General features: G+C 36.9%; 1 protein-coding gene across 2 annotated transcripts in view; it reads right to left on the bottom strand.

The window, feature by feature from the left end:
• Positions 1–9,578, bottom strand: part of SKAP2 (src kinase associated phosphoprotein 2) — a 184,064-nt gene extending 174,486 nt beyond the window's left edge. For both annotated transcript variants that reach the window (XM_081285685.1, XM_081285686.1), the window contains exon 1: positions 9,313–9,578. In XM_081285685.1, the coding sequence (XP_081141811.1) occupies positions 9,313–9,379 (67 nt within the window). In that variant the 5' untranslated portion in view covers positions 9,380–9,578. The remainder of the gene's footprint in view (positions 1–9,312) is intronic.
• Positions 9,579–18,999: the final 9,421 nt, after the last annotated feature.

Here is an 18,999-nt window from a genome sequence, read left to right as displayed (position 1 = left end):
TAATATCTGTACAATTCAGTGTAGCTATTTATCAATCCAGAGTATAACCGTTGAAGTGTGTTTCACATACTAAGTTGGACAAATCTGCTCACCACTTAGCTAATAAAATTTGTATGCTGTACTTACGCTTAGCAAAAGCAAATGCTATTTGAATGTTTGGCACCATTAAACCATGAAGAAACACACGAGTTTTAATAAACTATGGTGCCCATAAAACAAATTCTCATACAAAAGCAAGCACCTAGCTTTTATGCACGTGTTACTATCATTTTATCGTATTCTTTGAGTTCCTATATGAACAAGACATTCGCAATAGTATATCAATATAAGCTAATGTCTCTGGCAAGGGTCTGTTTTTCTCAGACCCTTTCTATAATCCACTTTCAGGAATGCATAACATTTAATGCTTTGAATGAAAAAATAAATTCCTTTTTTCTAGACAAGATTCCCAAATCGCACCCTGTTCCTTACTACTGGCCCCACCCACTCTGGCCACTCAAATAAAAAAGAAAACCAGCTGAGTAGTTCTGTGAGCTCCTGCTTCCTGCCATGGTATTTCCACCTGGTATATTTCTTACATAAAGAAAGAAGCAGAAAAATAGATTCTTCTGCTATTTAAAAATATAGTATCCAAGAAATAAGATTTCCATGACCTTATGTAACATTGCCTCATAAGCATCTTTTTAAAAATGTCAGTAAACTCATCAATTATTTTCTTGTCTGGTTCTCTCGTGTAAAATTTCAAGAAATCGTTGCTCAACTGATTTTTATGATAGTTCCAATCTCATTGTTTATGAAATACCATACACCTTAGATTAATATACTTTCAGAGTTTCAAAGTTCATGTTAAAATATCTAATATAGAAGATACCGTTAAATTTTTTAAATAGGCATGGCTATAAATCATCCATATTTCATACTGAAGAGATATATATGTATGTTTTACTTCCTTTTATTTAACTCACACTGATACAAAGATGGCATCAAAATGTAGTATTGTATATAAGTAATGCAAAGTAGTATAATAAAGAATCCCTCAACTACACTTATAAGTAACTATTTAAAACTAATATATAGGATACAATGTTTGTAATCAATTTTAAATCTTGATCACAGCAATATTTTGATCCAGTAAGGAAAAATGATTAAATTATGATACATTCATTACAAATGTGTAGAGGTGTTTTTTCATTAAGTCAAAATGAAGAGTGAAAGAATTAAAATTTGATCTTGCAATAATTTTTAAAAACAGCTTATGGTTTGAAGTCCATTAACAACTAATATGTTAAAAGTAAGTATAAAATGAAATGGAAGCAAAATGTCCCAGCTTCTCTTTCCTGGAGTTACCCATATTTTGAAGAGGGGACATATATAATCCCAAACCAGTGCAAATTAGACCCAGATTTCTCAATTGAGTTCAAAATAATGAAATTTATGAGAAACTTGCACCCAGAGGAGCAAGCAACCTTTGGACATTCAGACATTAGCTGAAATGGAAAAGATCATTGGCTTCCCTGAGATCCATACAGTAATATTTCTTTTAAAAAAAAAAAAAAGTGGAATAAGGAAAGAAGTAGCATCCCTACTGCTGATGGTTCCTTCCAAGTGGACTCAATACTTGAGAGAATCACTGGCACAATGACTAGTGAATAGTCTGCTTAATGTTATTTTCACTCAATGTTTGTCTTTAATTCCCTCTTCCACGAGTATTTAATTGCCTATTTTACATTTTCATTATACAATCCAAGTTTAAACAAACAGGATCTATTTTCTATCTCCGGAAGCAATAACACAACGAATTGCAGCTCAAGAGTTATTTCTTAAAAGGTCATTTCAGTTCTATAAAAACTCAGAAAACTAAAAAAAAGGCTGTAATACTCTATGTAGTACTTTCTTAAAACCTCCAAAAAATATTTTTTAGATACTACCCATGCTTCTACTTGAAAATATTTGTTGAGAGTGTGAGATTGCAGGAAAAAATAAGTATTTTTTAGGGGAAGGGATTCAGAGATTGGGTAAGGAAAAAAATCTATACTTTTATAGTAGTCTTTTAAATACATTTATCCTCAAGCTTTTCCCAGAAAAGGATTTAAGGCAACTGAAAGGATTTAATAAACACTGACTTCATCAGTATTTTCTCAAAGGAGATATAGAGAGTAGGAACTACTTTGATGTTTATTTTAATAAATAAGAACTTTAACTGGAAGCGGTTTTTGCTATAATCTACTGTTGTCAACAGATTTGGTTGTCTGTTAAGCTTTTGAAATCTAAGTCATGGCTTAAAATCTACACATCTACACTTTTTCCTTTTATTTTCAGATCCAACTAAACCAGCCTCTCCTAAGCACCGGAAGCTCCCTGGTTACCGGGACAGCCTTCGGCCCGGTGCCAGTGTAACGCACCGACTTGGCTCCCCAAGCGCAAAGACAGAACAAGCACAGAAAAGAAGTAATCTTAGGCTTTCCTAGGAGAAACTCCACCCTCGACCCTCAACCCTGCGGGAGTGTTAAACACAGGTTTCCCTATCCACCGAGCTGTGAGCTGGGAGAGATACTGGTTTGGGGCAGCGCCCTCGCCAGACAAATGGGGCTGGATCTGCGGCTTTGTAGCTCAAAGCCAGGGTAATATTTCAAAAGCGAGCAATAAAAGTCTTATGTGAATCAAGCGCTCCTCTGGCTGGTTGGAAAAGAGATTTGAAGCTTTTTTACTGGGCTCTAAATAGCCCTGCAAACGGTAAACTAGCAAGCACGGTAAACTAGCAAGTGCCTTAGCCTTCTTTTACCTTCCTTTAGGGGTCGTGTCCCTCGGTTAATATGTAAATTTCACTGACTCCTGACTGCCTATAATTTGGGGGGGAAAGACTGTAATTGGATTACAAGAAAAGGTCAGCCTGCCTTGCTCGCTCGCCCTTTGGCCTGAATTAGAATTCCTTTCTCAGAGGGAAGGGGTTCCATTCACTCCCGTGGGCGCCCACCGCAGGAAAGACACATGCGGGGCCCGCTGGCCCTAGCGGAGAGGGCTCTGGAAAGGGGTGTCCCCAGCGCACCAAATCTAACTGCTCCTCACCCGCAGCCTCGGAAACTGCAGGTCTGCACAGCCAGCACTTTACTCCCGAATTACCCCATCAGCCTCCACCCACGCAAGTCATCATTAAAAAAAGTTATTCTGGCAAAAGTAAACGTGGGGGTGATTTCTGCTGCTGTTTACACCTTGACACGGTCAAGAGTAAGCCTTATTTCCAGGAACTGCGGTAAGGATCTGGGGGAGAAGGCCGCTGAAGAGATCAGATTTACAACTGCTCTGTAGATAGATGTTAAGGTCTGAAAACAAAAATTAAAAGATGACCCTGTTCTGGCTCAGCAATCCTTAAACAGTTTAAGTTACAAACCTCTCAATAGCCATCTCGACCCTTAAGAGGCAAACACTTAACACACAACTCAATGACCGGTACTCCGACTTGACTTTGCTTGCTTGCTTTTTTTTTTTTTTTTAAATTATTTCTTTAATACAGAGAAGACCCATAGAAAAACTGCCACCCGATCTTCCTCTAGGGTCCTGAGTGATAACAACAGGTATCTAACACACACAGGCTGCTTTCTACCAACTTCTGTACAGATCAAACAGTGAAAAGGTGGAACCACACAAGATCAGAAGAGTTTTAAAATTCTTGCCAACAATACTATATGTCAGATTCTCCAAGTTGAGTACTAGCCCAGGTTCCCACTCTTGGAAACAGTGGAGCTTTGACCACTTATCCTCACCATCCCCCACTACTAAAGAGCCTGCAATAGGACCTGCAGGCTGGAGTCTGTAAAGAGCCACAAGGGTCAGACACACACACACACACACACACACACACACACACTTACTTTCTCCCTAGTCCCCAGTACCTACACACAGATACACAGACACCTCTGAGATGGCCTGAACTGAAAAGAGCAAGAGAAAGGAATTCAGCTGAATCCACCACCATCTGCTCAGCCCAAGATCAACAAAATAAGTGTAAAAACCAATCCCACAGCACCCCAAATGGCTTTACTACTTAATTCCACATCTTGCTCTACTTTATGAACTGGGTCAGATTTCACTTTGTATTCACTGAGTTGTGCTGTCACCAAACTTAATGTGCTAAGGATAGTAGCCTGGTCTGAGGCTAAAAACAAAAAGACACTTTTCTGTTAAAGCAGGGAATGATCTGACCAAACAACTACTGGCGAAAATATAAAAATCAATTAAACTGGGTACATTCAGATCAATGAAGCCAAATGCCCAAAGTCAGAAAATGGTTAATTGAAAAGTTATTGATTGTTCAAATCAATGTCCTTGATTACCTAGCACTTTTATAGGTTAGGGTTGAACTGTTGACTTCCCAAACATAGAAAAAGAAGACATAAACAAGCACAGTTTTCATAGTGCAATGGCTAAAACATACCTGAGCCTTATAATCCAATCATCCTACAAAATTTTCAAAATTGGGTTTACAAGCTAAATGATTTATGGTGATAGAAAGCTGGGCTGTTGAAACATAGGGCTGACCATCTTTCAACCTCTAAAAGATGACTCCTGATAAATAGCACTTTACAATAATCAAAATCTTTTTACCACACATTCTCAAAGAAGCCACAGTGAATAACACATTAGTCTGAGATTTACACTATATTCACTGTTAGGCAGCCTCTATTGTAATGTGTTCAGAATGTGATTGAAAAAGAAATGTAAACTCAGTGGAATGAAAAAGATAGACTTGGCTTTAATTGGAAAAGACAAACTAAGTGAATAATGAGTATATAAAACCTAGCCTATGCCACTTTTATCACCCATATATGACACTTAATCTTAAATTTATGAGAGACAACTGAACTGTGTTTCAAATCACCAGAGGCTTTTCTTACTCTGTTATTTCTTCCTTCTTTCTAGCAATACTTTAATGCTGGTATCAGTTAGAGATAGCCCCACTTGGAAATTTTTCATATACTACTCATTTTTTAGTATATTTAGGTTTCTCTTTTTAAAGTAAACCAATGTTAATTAGGACTATAAAAATTGTGCATAACATCAAGAGCCTTACTTGGTAACCTAGGATGAAAATACTTTGAATGGACATGCTAAAATACCCCCTCCCAAGAAAAAGTAGGACACTATAGGCTTAAGATAAATACATAAATAATCTTCCTTAACACCACATCTTAATTCACCTATACTATTTGACCCAGTCCAAAAAAAAAAAACCCTCAATAAACTTCTGGTCCCTTGATTTACAAGCTCATATTCCTATTTTTAGAAGAGAATATCTAAGACTATCATAGATTGATTTTATTTTGAGATTAAATGTTCTCTTATCAACTCGATGCTCATCAGTTACTGCTGCCAAAACGGGGCAGGCTTGTCCTTGCTCTGTTGGAAATTCCAGGTGCTAAGAAGTAGGTGACTATTGGTGACTCAGTAGGTGGCACTCTTCCCTTTACATACTCAGCCAATGCCCCAGAAGGAAGTTATGGTACACTAGATACACCATAAATAATTCTCAGAGGAAAAATAAAACCAAAATGTTGACTGAATTATAAATAGGGCTTTGGAAGGGTGGAAATCAAACCATACTACACTCAACATTGAAAAAAAAAATTCTGCCTCTGTTTCAACTGAATTGTTTTCTTTATCTAGTGCCCTAAAGGGATTATCAATTACAACGTGTGAAGGTTTTAAAAAACAAACAAAAAAAGTGGAAATCTCCAATAGAGAAAAATACAATATTTCTAATAAAACTGCCATGTGATCAAAACCTCAAGGTCACTTTGCAGAAATCATATAGCCACTTTATTGTTTGGTTTGGTTTTGGTTTTTTAGTGTACTGACAACTATTTTCTTTTAACATCTGCATCATTTTCTAATTTAATAAAAAGAAGATAACATCTGTTAGCTTTCCTTTTAAAAGTTGGTGTTGTAAAATGAGTGAATGAGAATGAATTAGAGTATCTGACTACAAATCACTAACAAACCAATATTTAAAGGGTGATTAAACAAATGAAGTGGGGTAGTGGGCAGTGGTTCCAGTACTTCTCACTTTCTTGACTGCCAGAAGGGAAAAACTCACATAAATCAAGGCTATTCTTGCTGTTAGTCCTAGTCAAAATATTTGGATGTGGAAGATTAAATTGACAAGATTTGGGATTATCTTTCTATTTTAATTATCCTGGTTAAACCTGTTGTTCTATCATTAGAGGGGGAAATCAAAGATTGCCTATAGTATAAACAGTGGTTCAAAATTCTGAAAATTCTTTTCTATTTATATAACCAGAAGAATAATTAAACACTTCTTAAAAAGTATAGGCCTTCAAGATTTAATATACTTAATTATAGAAAACATAACTCTATATTGCCACTTTCCAAGGGTATCATTAAATGTGATTTAAGACTAATAACCTCTATTCTTCACATTTCTATATGATGTTTTTAAAGGGGGAAGGAACAGGGGACAAGTATTGAAAAGGTAGCCTAAAACTACCATAAACAAAAAGAAAAACAAAGAACAAATATGATGAACATACACTTCAGAACCTGTCCCCATCAAGCAGTTAAATGTCAAATACTTAGCATATATGACATAATGATTTGGATAATGGGCACATGGAGCACAAAGGGAAATGTCTTAGGAAATATTATTCTGAAAGCCATTATCTTTGACTTTATGTTCTTTTTCCTCAAAGCAAAGGATTTTAAACTTCTGGAAGATTTAGCTTCTTATCTTCTCTTACCTTGGAATTCTAGCATCATGCCATGTATTCTCAGAACACTTGACTGTTCACAACCACCAGTACCAATATCTCCTTCTCAATTAAAATATATATATATATATATATATATATATATATATATATATATATATATACTAGATAAGCCAGCAATAACTCTAAAATTCAAATCAATACAAACACCTCCTCTATAGTTTTAGAATTTTAAATTTAATCATGTACTATCATCAATACACTTAAATGATGCAAATCCTCATGCATCCCCAAAATATTTTTGAATGAACTGTGTGAAATAACTGCTGAGAGCATCTATTCTCAAAGCCTTTTCTACCTCAGAAAAGATTTTAACCTATTATGTCCCATTGTCCTATACATAGGACACATAGGAAAACATACATTGAGCAATATCATAGGTGTCCTATAAAATTTTATAGATTTTTACAGGTGTCCTATTATGGGACATAATGAGTTAATTACAGTTAAACATGAATATTAACAACTTTCCTTGAATACATTTTTTAAAAGTTTTAAACCCTGACAAAACTGCTTCACTTTTTTGATTTAGTTAAAGATATGCTTATCCCCCAATTCACATCCACAGCTCTTAAAAGTATACTTTGGAAAAAAAAAAAAGTAAGATACAAATTTATAATCTCCAAAGTTTAACATTTTAATATTTGTTTTTAATACTCATGTATTTTAATATGTGATGTACTTCAGTCATATGGAATACAAAAAATGTCAATAAAATGACTTGGGAAAAGGTAATTTCAGAAATTATGCTAATATACTACCTGACTTAAGAGAGATGGCAGAAATATATAGGAAGTTAGCATTGGCAGAGAATTAAAATATGCAATTCTGAGCTTTTAGTTTAATTTACACAAGTAAGAGCCACATGAAAAACTATGACCTATGGGAATCAAAGAATAAATAGTTTTATAACCCATATATTCTACTTCCTGAAAATGTAAGCACCAAATAGCAAATAGCTTGCTGTGGGAGCTGTCAAACTTTGAAAACATGCAAGCAGAGGTTTGCACCTTATTTCTTAAATTCAAAAACATAACCTGAAAATGATGACATTTATTTCTGACATAATGATAAACATTTCTCTATTGTGGTTATTAAAATTTTCTAGATGAGCAAGGCCAGCACTGGAATATCAAAAATGTTAACTGTGGTAAAACAAGATTTGTATTCATGTGAAACTCATATAGTGGGAAAAAAGCTGGCTTTGCCTCTATAGTTCTTTCAATATTTTCCTTAGTGCTACCCATTAATGACGACAATCATTTCTTAAAGTGAAAGAAATACTAACCCACTACAAAGGCATTCTTCACACTATCATGTTCATACAAACATAAGTCTTCATTCATGCACTTAGTTTTATTTTCCCAATCACATTATTGATGCTAACCCCCAAGATAGTGTACCAGTATATTAATATTAGAACCTTTGCTGTCGCACTGCTATACAGATAACTTACTACTTCAAATATCACATTTTTTATGGCAATGCTTTTATGAGTGAAAATAAGTAACTTATAACACAGGCAGCTGAAAGAAAATGTTTTAATACAGTTGTGATCAATATTGAAAGATAGAGACAACTAAAGTAAAATAATAAATTCCGTTTCCAGAATTCAGACATACATGAGACAAAGTAAATGATAGTAAGAATTCCAGAACATCAGAACACGCAAGATTTGCGCTGCCCTATAAAGATATATTTTCTACTCTAAAGTTTTCATTGGTCCTTAGAGAAAACGCACAGCTCCACATTCAGAACATTACTGAATAGTGGAGTTGTAGCGGCATTTAAGAACCACATTTTTAACTCCTAAAAACCAGTTCCCATAAATGGGAATGTAAAACTAAAAAGGGGAAGATGAGGGTGCAAGGATAAAGCACTTTCATCATGTGACACAGGAAGTAGGACTTTTAACACATCCTTCCTTTTTTGCGTTAATAGTTACTGAGGCTGAAGACAAGTGGCCATCTGAGAATCCGGCTCTCTTTAAAGGTCTTAAATACAGAGTGGACTGGAATGTTCAAGAAAAGTGGGAGTTTTAGAAATGATACACCCTTCCACCTCATCACCCCTAACCCCTGTGGCTCTGACATCTCTTTGTTACACCCTCCATCCCCACTGCCGAGGCCACCCAAGAACTACTTCTTTGACTTCTGCTGTCTTCCCAGTTCTCACACATGCATTCATTAATGTTCTCTCCCTCTTCCTCTCCCCTCCCTCCACACACAGCATCTTCATTATGCACACAGAATTGTCCGGATCCCATTAGTATAGAACATCTAGTAGGGCTACCATCCTCGCACCAAATTTCAACACACACGCCCACTCCCTTTCTCAGCCCGAGCGCCCCTCTTTTACCTCCTCCCTGTCCCGCCCCCACTGGTCAGAAGACCCGGGCGCGGAGCGCGGAGCGGGGGGACAGGATACAAGGGGAGGCAGGGTAGGGACTCTGAAAGCTTCTGTCCCCATCGGCTCGCCGTCCCCTCGCCCCCGCCCCGGCAGCGTTACCCGCCCCCTTCCCGCTCATTACCTGCCAACAGGTTCCTAATTTCCTCAGGGAGGGGGTAGGGAGAGGAGGTGCTGCTGGGGTTGGGCATGTTAAGGAGCGCAAGGCGTGCGGGGAAAGGACCTGTACTCAAAGAATAACCGACGGGATGGGGTTGTGGCTGTGACCTAGACTCGGGCTAGCGGTCCCGGTGCGGACAGCGGGGCTACGAGTCCGGACACTGCCAGGCCGGGAGTCACAACAAGGAAGTCACTGAATCTCCAGCCAGCAGCAGCTGGACTCTTGGCCCAGCCCCGCCCGGGAAAACGGGGCGGGGCGGTGGGCGTGGAGGAGGCAGGGGGCCCAACTGCGCATGTGTACACTTCGATTTAATCAGCAACTGAAGAAAGAGCCTCCAGGCAAGCCACGCCCATCTCTACGTAGGGAAGCGGGAGGAGGAGCGGTTAGTGGAAAGCCAGCGGACTGGGCCTGCGTCACCTGATTCCCACCGCTGAAGCCGCTTGTCGCCATTTTAGGTACTGGTACCTTAACAACCGCTAATCATTTCCCCAGGATCCCAAAAAACAATGTGTCCTCAATGCCCATAAGTTTTCTGACAAAAGGGCCTTCTGTCCGGTATTCAGATCTGCCGATGTTTAATGCGTCGCCTGCTAATCCACGAGGAGTTTTCGACCTCCCTAAACTGTTATGGCCTTCTTTGTTTGATTGAATGAAGGTAACAATGTCCATCTTCCGCCAGTCCTCCTAGAGAAGCCTGTCTGGAGCTGCTCCTGGGAGCATTCTGATTGGCTCTTACTTTTCATTTCTGCCTAATTCGTATTCTTGGGGTGACCGATTTCCCCCACTACGAAGAAAGAAAGGGGAGTTCTGGGCACTGTCCATTAGAGAATAAAAACAAACAAAACAGAGAAACCAGAAGGCTAAGTAGATATTAGGTACCACTGTTCATCTAAAAGCCTTTTTAAAAAATGCTGGTGGTGATTAGTAGAACAAAATTATACAGTCTGTTTCCTCCAATTTGAACATTTTGTCAAGGAACACTTAAGTGTATTCTGTCTGTAAATTTTACATATTTTCTCAAAGAGACACATCTTATTCCTTTAAAGTATGTTATGTAGAAAGATGTGTAATGAAGAAAGATAAATATTACATTCAAGCTCCTCTGCACCTTAAAATCACTGAGAGAAGGTTTGGGGCTGCATCTGTTGAAGACCTTCTTCCTGGTGGTTACTCTCTGCAATATCCTGAGGCAATGCAAGCATCACAAGGAAACACTGAAGTTTGCCAACAAACACCAGAAACTGAAAGAGGCAAGGAAGGACACTTCCAACAGCTTTCAGAGAGAGACTGACCCTGCTGACATCCTGATTCCAGAATTCTGGCCTGTGAGATACTAAGATTCTGGTTTAAGTCATACATATTGCTGTGCTTTATTATGGCAATCCTGGGAAATGAGCACACTGGCTCTCCCTGTTCTAAAGATTTCATCTGTTTCCCCCAATATACCTTAATAATCACGTTGGAAAAAAAAAAAAAAAAGGCTGATTAAAAAAAAGTCTCCAAATAGGAATTGCCAGGACAAAGCATGTTATGAGTGTCCACTGTGCATTTCTCTTGGAAACAGTCACTGGAATGCCCCAAGTTGCACCCTCATTCTCTGCTCATTATTTGAAAACGACACATGAATATCAGTTCTTAAACTTGACCTACATTTCGGTTAGGAAAGATAGTGACTATCTTTTATAGATGCTACTATTGTACTTTGAACATGTAATATTGTTCCAACTGAACTGTCAATCGTTTATTTCTCTACCCTTCAAACTTCTCTAGGTCAATGGTTCTTACACTGTAGTTTGCATTAGAATCACAGAACCTATGACATGGTAGATTCTCAAGTCTTGCTCCCAGAGATTCTGGTTCAGTCTTCCTTTGGGTGAATGTCATACATCCTGAGATTTCATTTTGAAAATCACTACTACCTCCCAGCACCTTTAGAGCACTACATTTGTCATAATTTATCTTTCATCGCCAGCTGGAACCCTAAACCCAACATGGAGTAATGGATCTGTTAATATTTTTATCAAAAACATTCAGGGGCTGGGGTGTAGCTCAGACTATGTGCTTAGTATGCACAAAGCTCTGGATTCAGTCCCCAGAACAACAACAAAATATATTAGATTTTGTGGTTATATTTTGTACTGTACAGTACACCAGAGATATGAAAAATTGTGCTCTATATGTGTAATAAGAATTGTAATGCATTTTGCTATCATATATAAATAAAAAATAATTAAAAATTAAAATTAAGTAGTCTAGTATGATTATTTTGTGTAATTCACTAAGAGATAATAACAAATACTAATTGTAAAAGGAAAAATCAGGACATATACATATCCATTCTTTACCTTACAAAACAAGACAAAAACTTTAGAATTGAGGTAAAACATGCAAAATAATAACAAGATTACAATTCTTTTTGGTAGAGTTAAAAGTGAATAGTGACTACAATATAGGTTTTTCTGATGTCAAAGAATTAAGAACTATTATTCTTAAACTATAAAATTATCCATTTGCTAAAGAAGGAAGGAACTATTTCATGAACATTTTTTATTAGCAAGAATCATTTCTTCTTTACAGTTATTACATATAATTCTTTGTCTTGTCACTTTTTTTTAATTACACCAGGCCTCCAAATTTCCCTATCCTTTGTTGCCTTCTGACAGAACTGACCACTCTTTTTTATTATTGTCTCATTTATTTATTTATACTCCACTCATTCCACAAAGGAATTGAGGTGATTTACTCGTGTATCAAATAGACAGCTTTCTGGAGTGGATCAAATGGACAGTGTCTACAATGCTCATTATGACAATCATTCTTGTTAGTGAAAGACAGAAAACTATTAAGATTGCCTTAAAATATATAGCATCCACTAGTCTAAATAAAAAAGGCAATAACAGAAAATGGACTTTTTGTATAAAACACACTTCCCCTATTTAAGAACCCATTCTCAGACACAGGTCCATGATGGATTCATTTGGGCAATGCTTTGTATACTCTATCATTTTTACTGTCTATTGTTAAAGTTACTGAAATTGATTGTAAGATGGACAGACAAAGAGAGGCTAAAATAAATATATATTTCTCTTGTTTCCAAATGTTTCCATAACAAAAACTAAGATGGAAATCAAATCATACTTTATATTCTTTAAACTAGTCATATGGGGTTAATAATAATGATAATAAATAAAACTGTAAATCTCAACCAGAGAAAGGCGATGGCCTCCTCTACCTCCCAACCAGAACCAAAAAAGAGACTAGACTCTGGGAAAAATCTAATGATACATATATAGCCTTATTTCTCATGCTAACCATCTTCCTTATGCCCTTCAAAATTAACTTTAGAGTACTGAACAATTATCTGCCAAAAAAATCTAGGTTTAAAAAAAACCTAGAGGAACATTGCAGACAGCAGGCCAAAACACTATTTACATTTTTCCTGACTCTCCTATCTTCATTTTTGCTTAGCTTTCCTTGGCATATGGGAGAAAGATTATATTCAGGCATTATATTAGTTATATATTGCTGCCTAACAAAATTGAGCAGCTTTAAACAGTAGCTCAAATGGTTTCTTATGGTCATGAATCCATAAGCAGCTTAGCTGAATAGTTCTGGCTCAAGTCCCTCATGAGGCTGCTGTAAAGGTTCGAATTTCTTATCCTTTTTCTTTGAGTCTTCTAGAAGTAATAGGTATGATTTCATCATTGTGTGGCAGTCAACAAGAAAAAAATTATATTAACACTGGAATTCATATGAAGTCAGTTACCCATAAAAATATGTGAAATTAAGCCCAACCAGAACCAAAAAAGTTCTATTAGATGCAGCTCATGGTTTGAGTTTTTAGGTTATATTCGTTTATTTATTGGTACTGGGGATAGAATCTAGGGCCTCATGCTATGCAAGAATTCTACCACTGAAAAACACCCCCAGCCTAGGTCGTCATTATTATTAACCATATTAGTGTATAATTAAGTTAACAAGATAAGAAACACATTTTTTCTTATTTTCCATCTCATTTGCATACATATAAACATATACTTGTGCCATTTGCTATCCTGGCCAATCATTTTAAAATTAAGAAGAATAAGCAATTTAACATGGACTGACTTTGAGTTATTAACAAGATCTTGTATGTCTTTAATATTCTGCAAACAAGGAATAAGGTGAGAGAACTGTCTGTCCTTTTCCTTACTGAGCAGAGGGTTGTTTCCTGCCCAATAGCAGCCCTTTTCTCCCTTAAGCTAAATTTCCCTTCCCAGCCTATCTTTTGTTGTTCTTCTTCTTTTTAGTCCTTTCCAGACAGCGTTCAGAAATCTCAGCATGATGAAACCCAGTACCTCATGCATGCTAAGTTGAGCCAGGTCCCAGCCCTGCCTGCTCATAAGCTTGATGATATCCTCTAGCTAACCTTTTAGCCATGCTCTACTAACTGAATTTCTCCTGCTCGGGTTCTGAGACCAAGTGCTTACTTTTCATAAAGGGATGTATATGTCTAGATTACCTCTAACCCTCTTGGACCATAGCTGTGCTGCACTCTTATAATCTTGATTTACAGGCTGGTCTTAAATTTTACTTGGATCTCTAGAGACATGAGGAAATCAAATTCCTGTGTTGCCTTCTGACACTGGTCAGCCTTACCTCCCAGTGTGTATGCTCATGCTAAGAAAATGCTTGTTCTTTATTACTAAGATTTAATGCAGAGCCCCCTCCTCTCCATGTGAACTGTTTTACTTCTTTTTTACGGTTTAGTGAGGTTACCTTGCACTGTGAGCAAGTGCATTAAAAGATAAGAAGTTTTGATTCTTCCCCCCTTTAATTCTTGTCATTGAAATCTCTAATTTCTGCCTCAGAGGTTCCAAACAGTAACCTCAGAAATTCCATTTTTTTCTTGGCTTATAACAGAGTTAGGGAAAGTTATTCTTCAGCTTATCTAGGGGGTAAAGTGCAAGACTAATGGTATCATTTAAGTTTCCCCAACCCACCCCACTCCTAAGGATGACCCTGACCTGCACTCCCTGAACTTCTGCCAATTAGAGACTCAGGAGAGAGCATGAGTAACTATCTCCCTTGCACCTTGGTTTAGATTGGTTTGAGAAGTCATGAATTCTAATACATTCATTAAACACACTGCACCTTGGATAAAAGATAACTGAGACCATATTGTGGAAATTAAACATTCCAAGGGAAAGCAGGCTACATGGGCCTTCTAAAGAATGCTCTCAGGACTAGCAGTGTGAAATAAGGAAGGAGTTCACGGACGTACTTTATGCAGTGTGCTCTGATCCCCACAACATCCTTACCAACATTTAATGAAAAGATAGTCGTCTACAAGAATAAAGCTGAAGAACATAGCTGCCTAATTAAATTTTGAAGGACTCACATCTGAGCTTTCAACCATATGTGACTCAATAAAATATTTTTTTCTAGTACTGTGGATTGAACCCACTAAGTACACCCCAAGCCTCTTTTTTGTTTGTTTGTTTGTTTTTTGAGACAGGATCTTGCTAAATTGCCAGGTCTGCCTCAAATTTGCAATCCTCCTGCTTCACCCTCCTGAATTTGGGGTATTACATGCCTGGCCCTCCACACCCAGTTCATTATGAATTATTTACTGAATTTTCTCCACTGTTACCCATATGAATTATTTTTGTTACAGGAATTTATCTTTGTTATTACAGCAATTAAAAAGCATAAATTTAGATGAAACAATGTTTTCTAATACACTTTCAGGAGATCACTTTTTAACTAGTTTGGTAGAGATTCTAGAACATTCACTAATTAAAAACAGTCTGGGGGTCTTTCCCTATGTAAAGACAAAATAGTAAATTGTGACCAGAATCCTTTCTATTATAGTGCACCTTTTCTCACCAGGCAATTTTAAAATACCAAGCTGTCTTCAGCAGCAGTAATTTAGTGGGTTGGTGCTTAATATATTCATGAAGGGCTTTGATGGATTTGATAACCATAAACAGCTGTAACATTAAATTGCCATTTAATTTTTTTCAGTGACTTTCAAAGTTGTCAATATTAAACAGTAGTGTTTTACAAATGACTACTCTAAGACCAATAAGAGTGAAATAAAATAAAATTTAAAAGTCTCAACCGGATTCTGCCTTTTTTAATAGTATCCCACTACTGAGGAACAGACAGACACACACACATGTTCTTACAGGACTTTAAGCACTACCTGTGTATTTGCCTATAATTTGCATCGTGTATTACTGTACTCAGAAATTCTCTGTCCATTATCCCACCCCACTGCACTTAATTTTTCAACTTTTATTTTTGCATTTTATCCATCAAATCTATATTCAATCCCATCTTGTAATACAAAACAAATTTTACCTTCATTCCTAACAGTATAATTTTTAAGATACTTTTACTAAAATAGTCTGAATCTCCATTTTTCCTGTTTTTTTTCCTTGTTATATGACTACTTTAATGTGGTTTTATGGTCTAAATTTTGGCAAGCTAAGAAAGTTAGTACTGTCTTCACAACTTGTAGACTGTCCCAGACATATCTATGGCACTATGGAGGACATCAAGAATTGTGTGATTTACCATTCTGATATGTTTTGCCACCCTTCAGTTCATTGAGAATCTAGCTTCCTTCTTGTTTGAGTTCTTGCTTTGATGCCAAGATTGTGTTATTACTCCAAACATGGTACTTTCCCCAGAAGCCACAGATGAGAGAAAAAGGACTGAAAACCTTGATTCCTGTCCAGCCATCTTCCCATATACTTCTGTGAGCATTGATTTTACTTTTTTAAATAGCAATCTTAAATTTTTAAAGATAGGTTTAAAACTTAGCTTCAGGCAAGTGTGGTGGTCACACCTGTAATCCCAGCTACTCAGGAGGCTGTGGCAGGAGGATCATGAATTGGAGGCCAGTGTGGGAAGTTTATTGAAACTCCACCTCAAAAAAATTTTTTTTAGTTTTATATGCAGTGCTGTCAAACATGTAATAAACATTAACTTGCTGGAACACAAAAAAGGACTTCCTGAATCATTCCAGAATTATACACTTTCTCTTATTGGACTTGACTACAACACACTAGAAGAGGATACTCCTCTTTTTTTTTTTTTTTTTTTTTTTGCATTTTCCAATAAAAGAAAGTTATATATTTGCTGGGGGAAAATAATTCTCAGACTTATGGAGCATTTTTAGGGAAATATTTGACTTTTAAAAAGTAGAAAAGCATGCTGCCACACTGAAACTCATCTGAAGGGAGCTGGGGTTGTAGCTCAGTGGTAGAACACTTGCCTGGCACATGTGAGGCACTGGGTTCCATTCTCAGCACTACATAAAAATAAATAAATAAATAAAGGTATTGTATCCACCTGCAACTAAAAACATATTTTTAAAAAGCTCACCTGAGGAAAATAGTTTGTTGTGTAGAAAATACCATTATAAGGGAAAAAAAAGAAAATACCATTATATGTCTGTAAATACCTGTACTATCATGTCATTAGCTAAGTTAATGAAGAACTCATTTGGCCCATACATCAGTGTAGCAAGGTTTCCAGAGTCATTCAAGTAATATTTTAAAAAGTTTTATTTACTGAACAGACACTTATCAAAGGAAGACATACAAATGACCAACAAATATATGAAAAAATGTTTAACATCATTAGCAATTAGGGAAATTGGAACCAAAACTACAATGAGATTTCATCTCACTCCAGTTAGAATGGCAGTCATCAAGAATACAAACAATAATAAATGCTGGAGAGGATGTAGAGAGAAATAACACTAATACACCAGTGGATTGCTAATTAGTATAACCACTATTGAAATCAGTATGGAGGCTCTTTAGAGGACTAGGCATGGAATCACCATATGATCCAGCCATACCATTCCTCAGTATTTATCCTAAAGAATTAAAGTCATACTATAGCAATACATGCACACTCATGTTTGTAGCAGCACAATCCACAACAGCCAAAGCATAAAACCCATCTAGGTGTCCATCAGTGAATGAATGAATAAATAAAATGTGATGTATATATACACAATGGAGTTTTATTCAGCTATAAAGAAAAATGAAATTATGTCACTTGCAAGAAAATGGATGGAAATTGAAAGCATTATGTTAGTTGAAATAAACCAAACTGAAAGTCAAAGGTTGTATGTTTTCTCATATGTGGAAGCTAGAGAGGAAAAAGAAAAAGGTGGGCGGAGTGTCATGAAAATTGAAGGGAGATCAGCAGAGTAGAGGAAAGGGGGAAGAAGGAAGAAAGGGGAAATATTGGGGAATGATATTGACTGAATTAAATTGTTATATTATGTTCATGTATGAAAATATAATGACAAATCCCACCATTATGTAATTACTTGGCTGTGGCTCTTAGCACTGGTCTAAACAAAACAGTATACTTTTAAAGGTAAACATATATTTCAAAATAATATTTCTAAAAAAATTTTTGCAGCACAGTGATTACAAAAGATAAACACTTAAATAGAATCAATGTTAATTAGACAAAGTTAATGAAATTAATTCGGCATATGATCTGCAAAAGGATCATTCTTAGCTAATATTTGAAATAATTTCCTCTGGCAGATAACAAAGTAAAGTGTTGTCTATTTGCTTTTCTGGATAATTTTATGGTTCACTTTTTTATAATGGCAGTGTTTTTGTTTTCCCATTTGAAAATATATGAAAAATGTTTTTTATAACTTAAAGTTTCAGTCACTTATATTTTCATTCATTTCTGTTTTCCATCAAAAAACTTGACATGTAGGGCTGGGAGCATAAGTACCTGGGAGCATAAGTTCCTTTATTTTATTTATTTAATAAAGGTGGGCAGAGTGTCATGAAAACTGAAGGGAGATCAGTAGAGTAGAGGAGAGGGGGGAGGAGGAAGAAAGGGGAAATACTGGGGAATGATATTAACTGAGTTATATTGTTATATTATGTGCATGTATGAATATAGAATGACAAATCCCACCATTATGTAATTATAATGCACCAATAAAAAATGGGGAAGAGAGGGCTGGGGTTGCGGCTCAGTGAGGCATTGGGTTTGATTCTCAGCACTGCATATAAATAAATAAAATAAAATAAAGGACCATTTTACAAATGATACATTTTATAAATGTATCATTCAGCATAGGTTAGAAATTTAGGAAGATGACCGCTGCGTACGGGGGTTGCTGAAGTGCTGAGCCTGGTGCTCAGAGCAGCGGCTTTAATCGAGACTTCGCGCAGCTTGTTAGAGCTCCTTTCACCATTAATCTGTAGTGGACCACCCGGCCAAGCAGCAGAAAAAACAAAGAGATTGAAAAAGAGACGCTTGGCTCCCGGACGCTTTCCTACTCAGAGCCGCGGGCGCTTTGCGCCCATCTGCTTCCTCTTTCACTTCGCTCCCGGCAGAGAAGCTGAATGGGTAATCAGCAGTGGATTGTAAGTACCTGAGGCAAAGAAAGCTCAGTACACCCCGCCCCTTTTTTTTTTTTTTTTTCTGAATATTGTCTATACAGGGAGAGTTAGTGGATTGGAATTGTTGGCGGGGCTGTAGCTTCGGGGCCGAAAATCCACTCCGCGGGAGCCGCCATTTGCTTTCTGCATGCTGTCTTGATGGCCCTGTCTACACGGTCCAGCTGCCACATCTAGAGACTGGAACTGGGCTGCGTGCTGAGCCCTGTCCTCC

This window comes from Spermophilus citellus (assembly GCF_964194105.1).
Source record: "Spermophilus citellus genome assembly, chromosome: 3".
Lineage (NCBI taxonomy): Eukaryota > Metazoa > Chordata > Mammalia > Rodentia > Sciuridae > Spermophilus > Spermophilus citellus.
The sequence above is the reverse complement of the archived record's forward strand: the minus strand, read 5'-3'. Positions and strand labels throughout refer to the sequence as shown.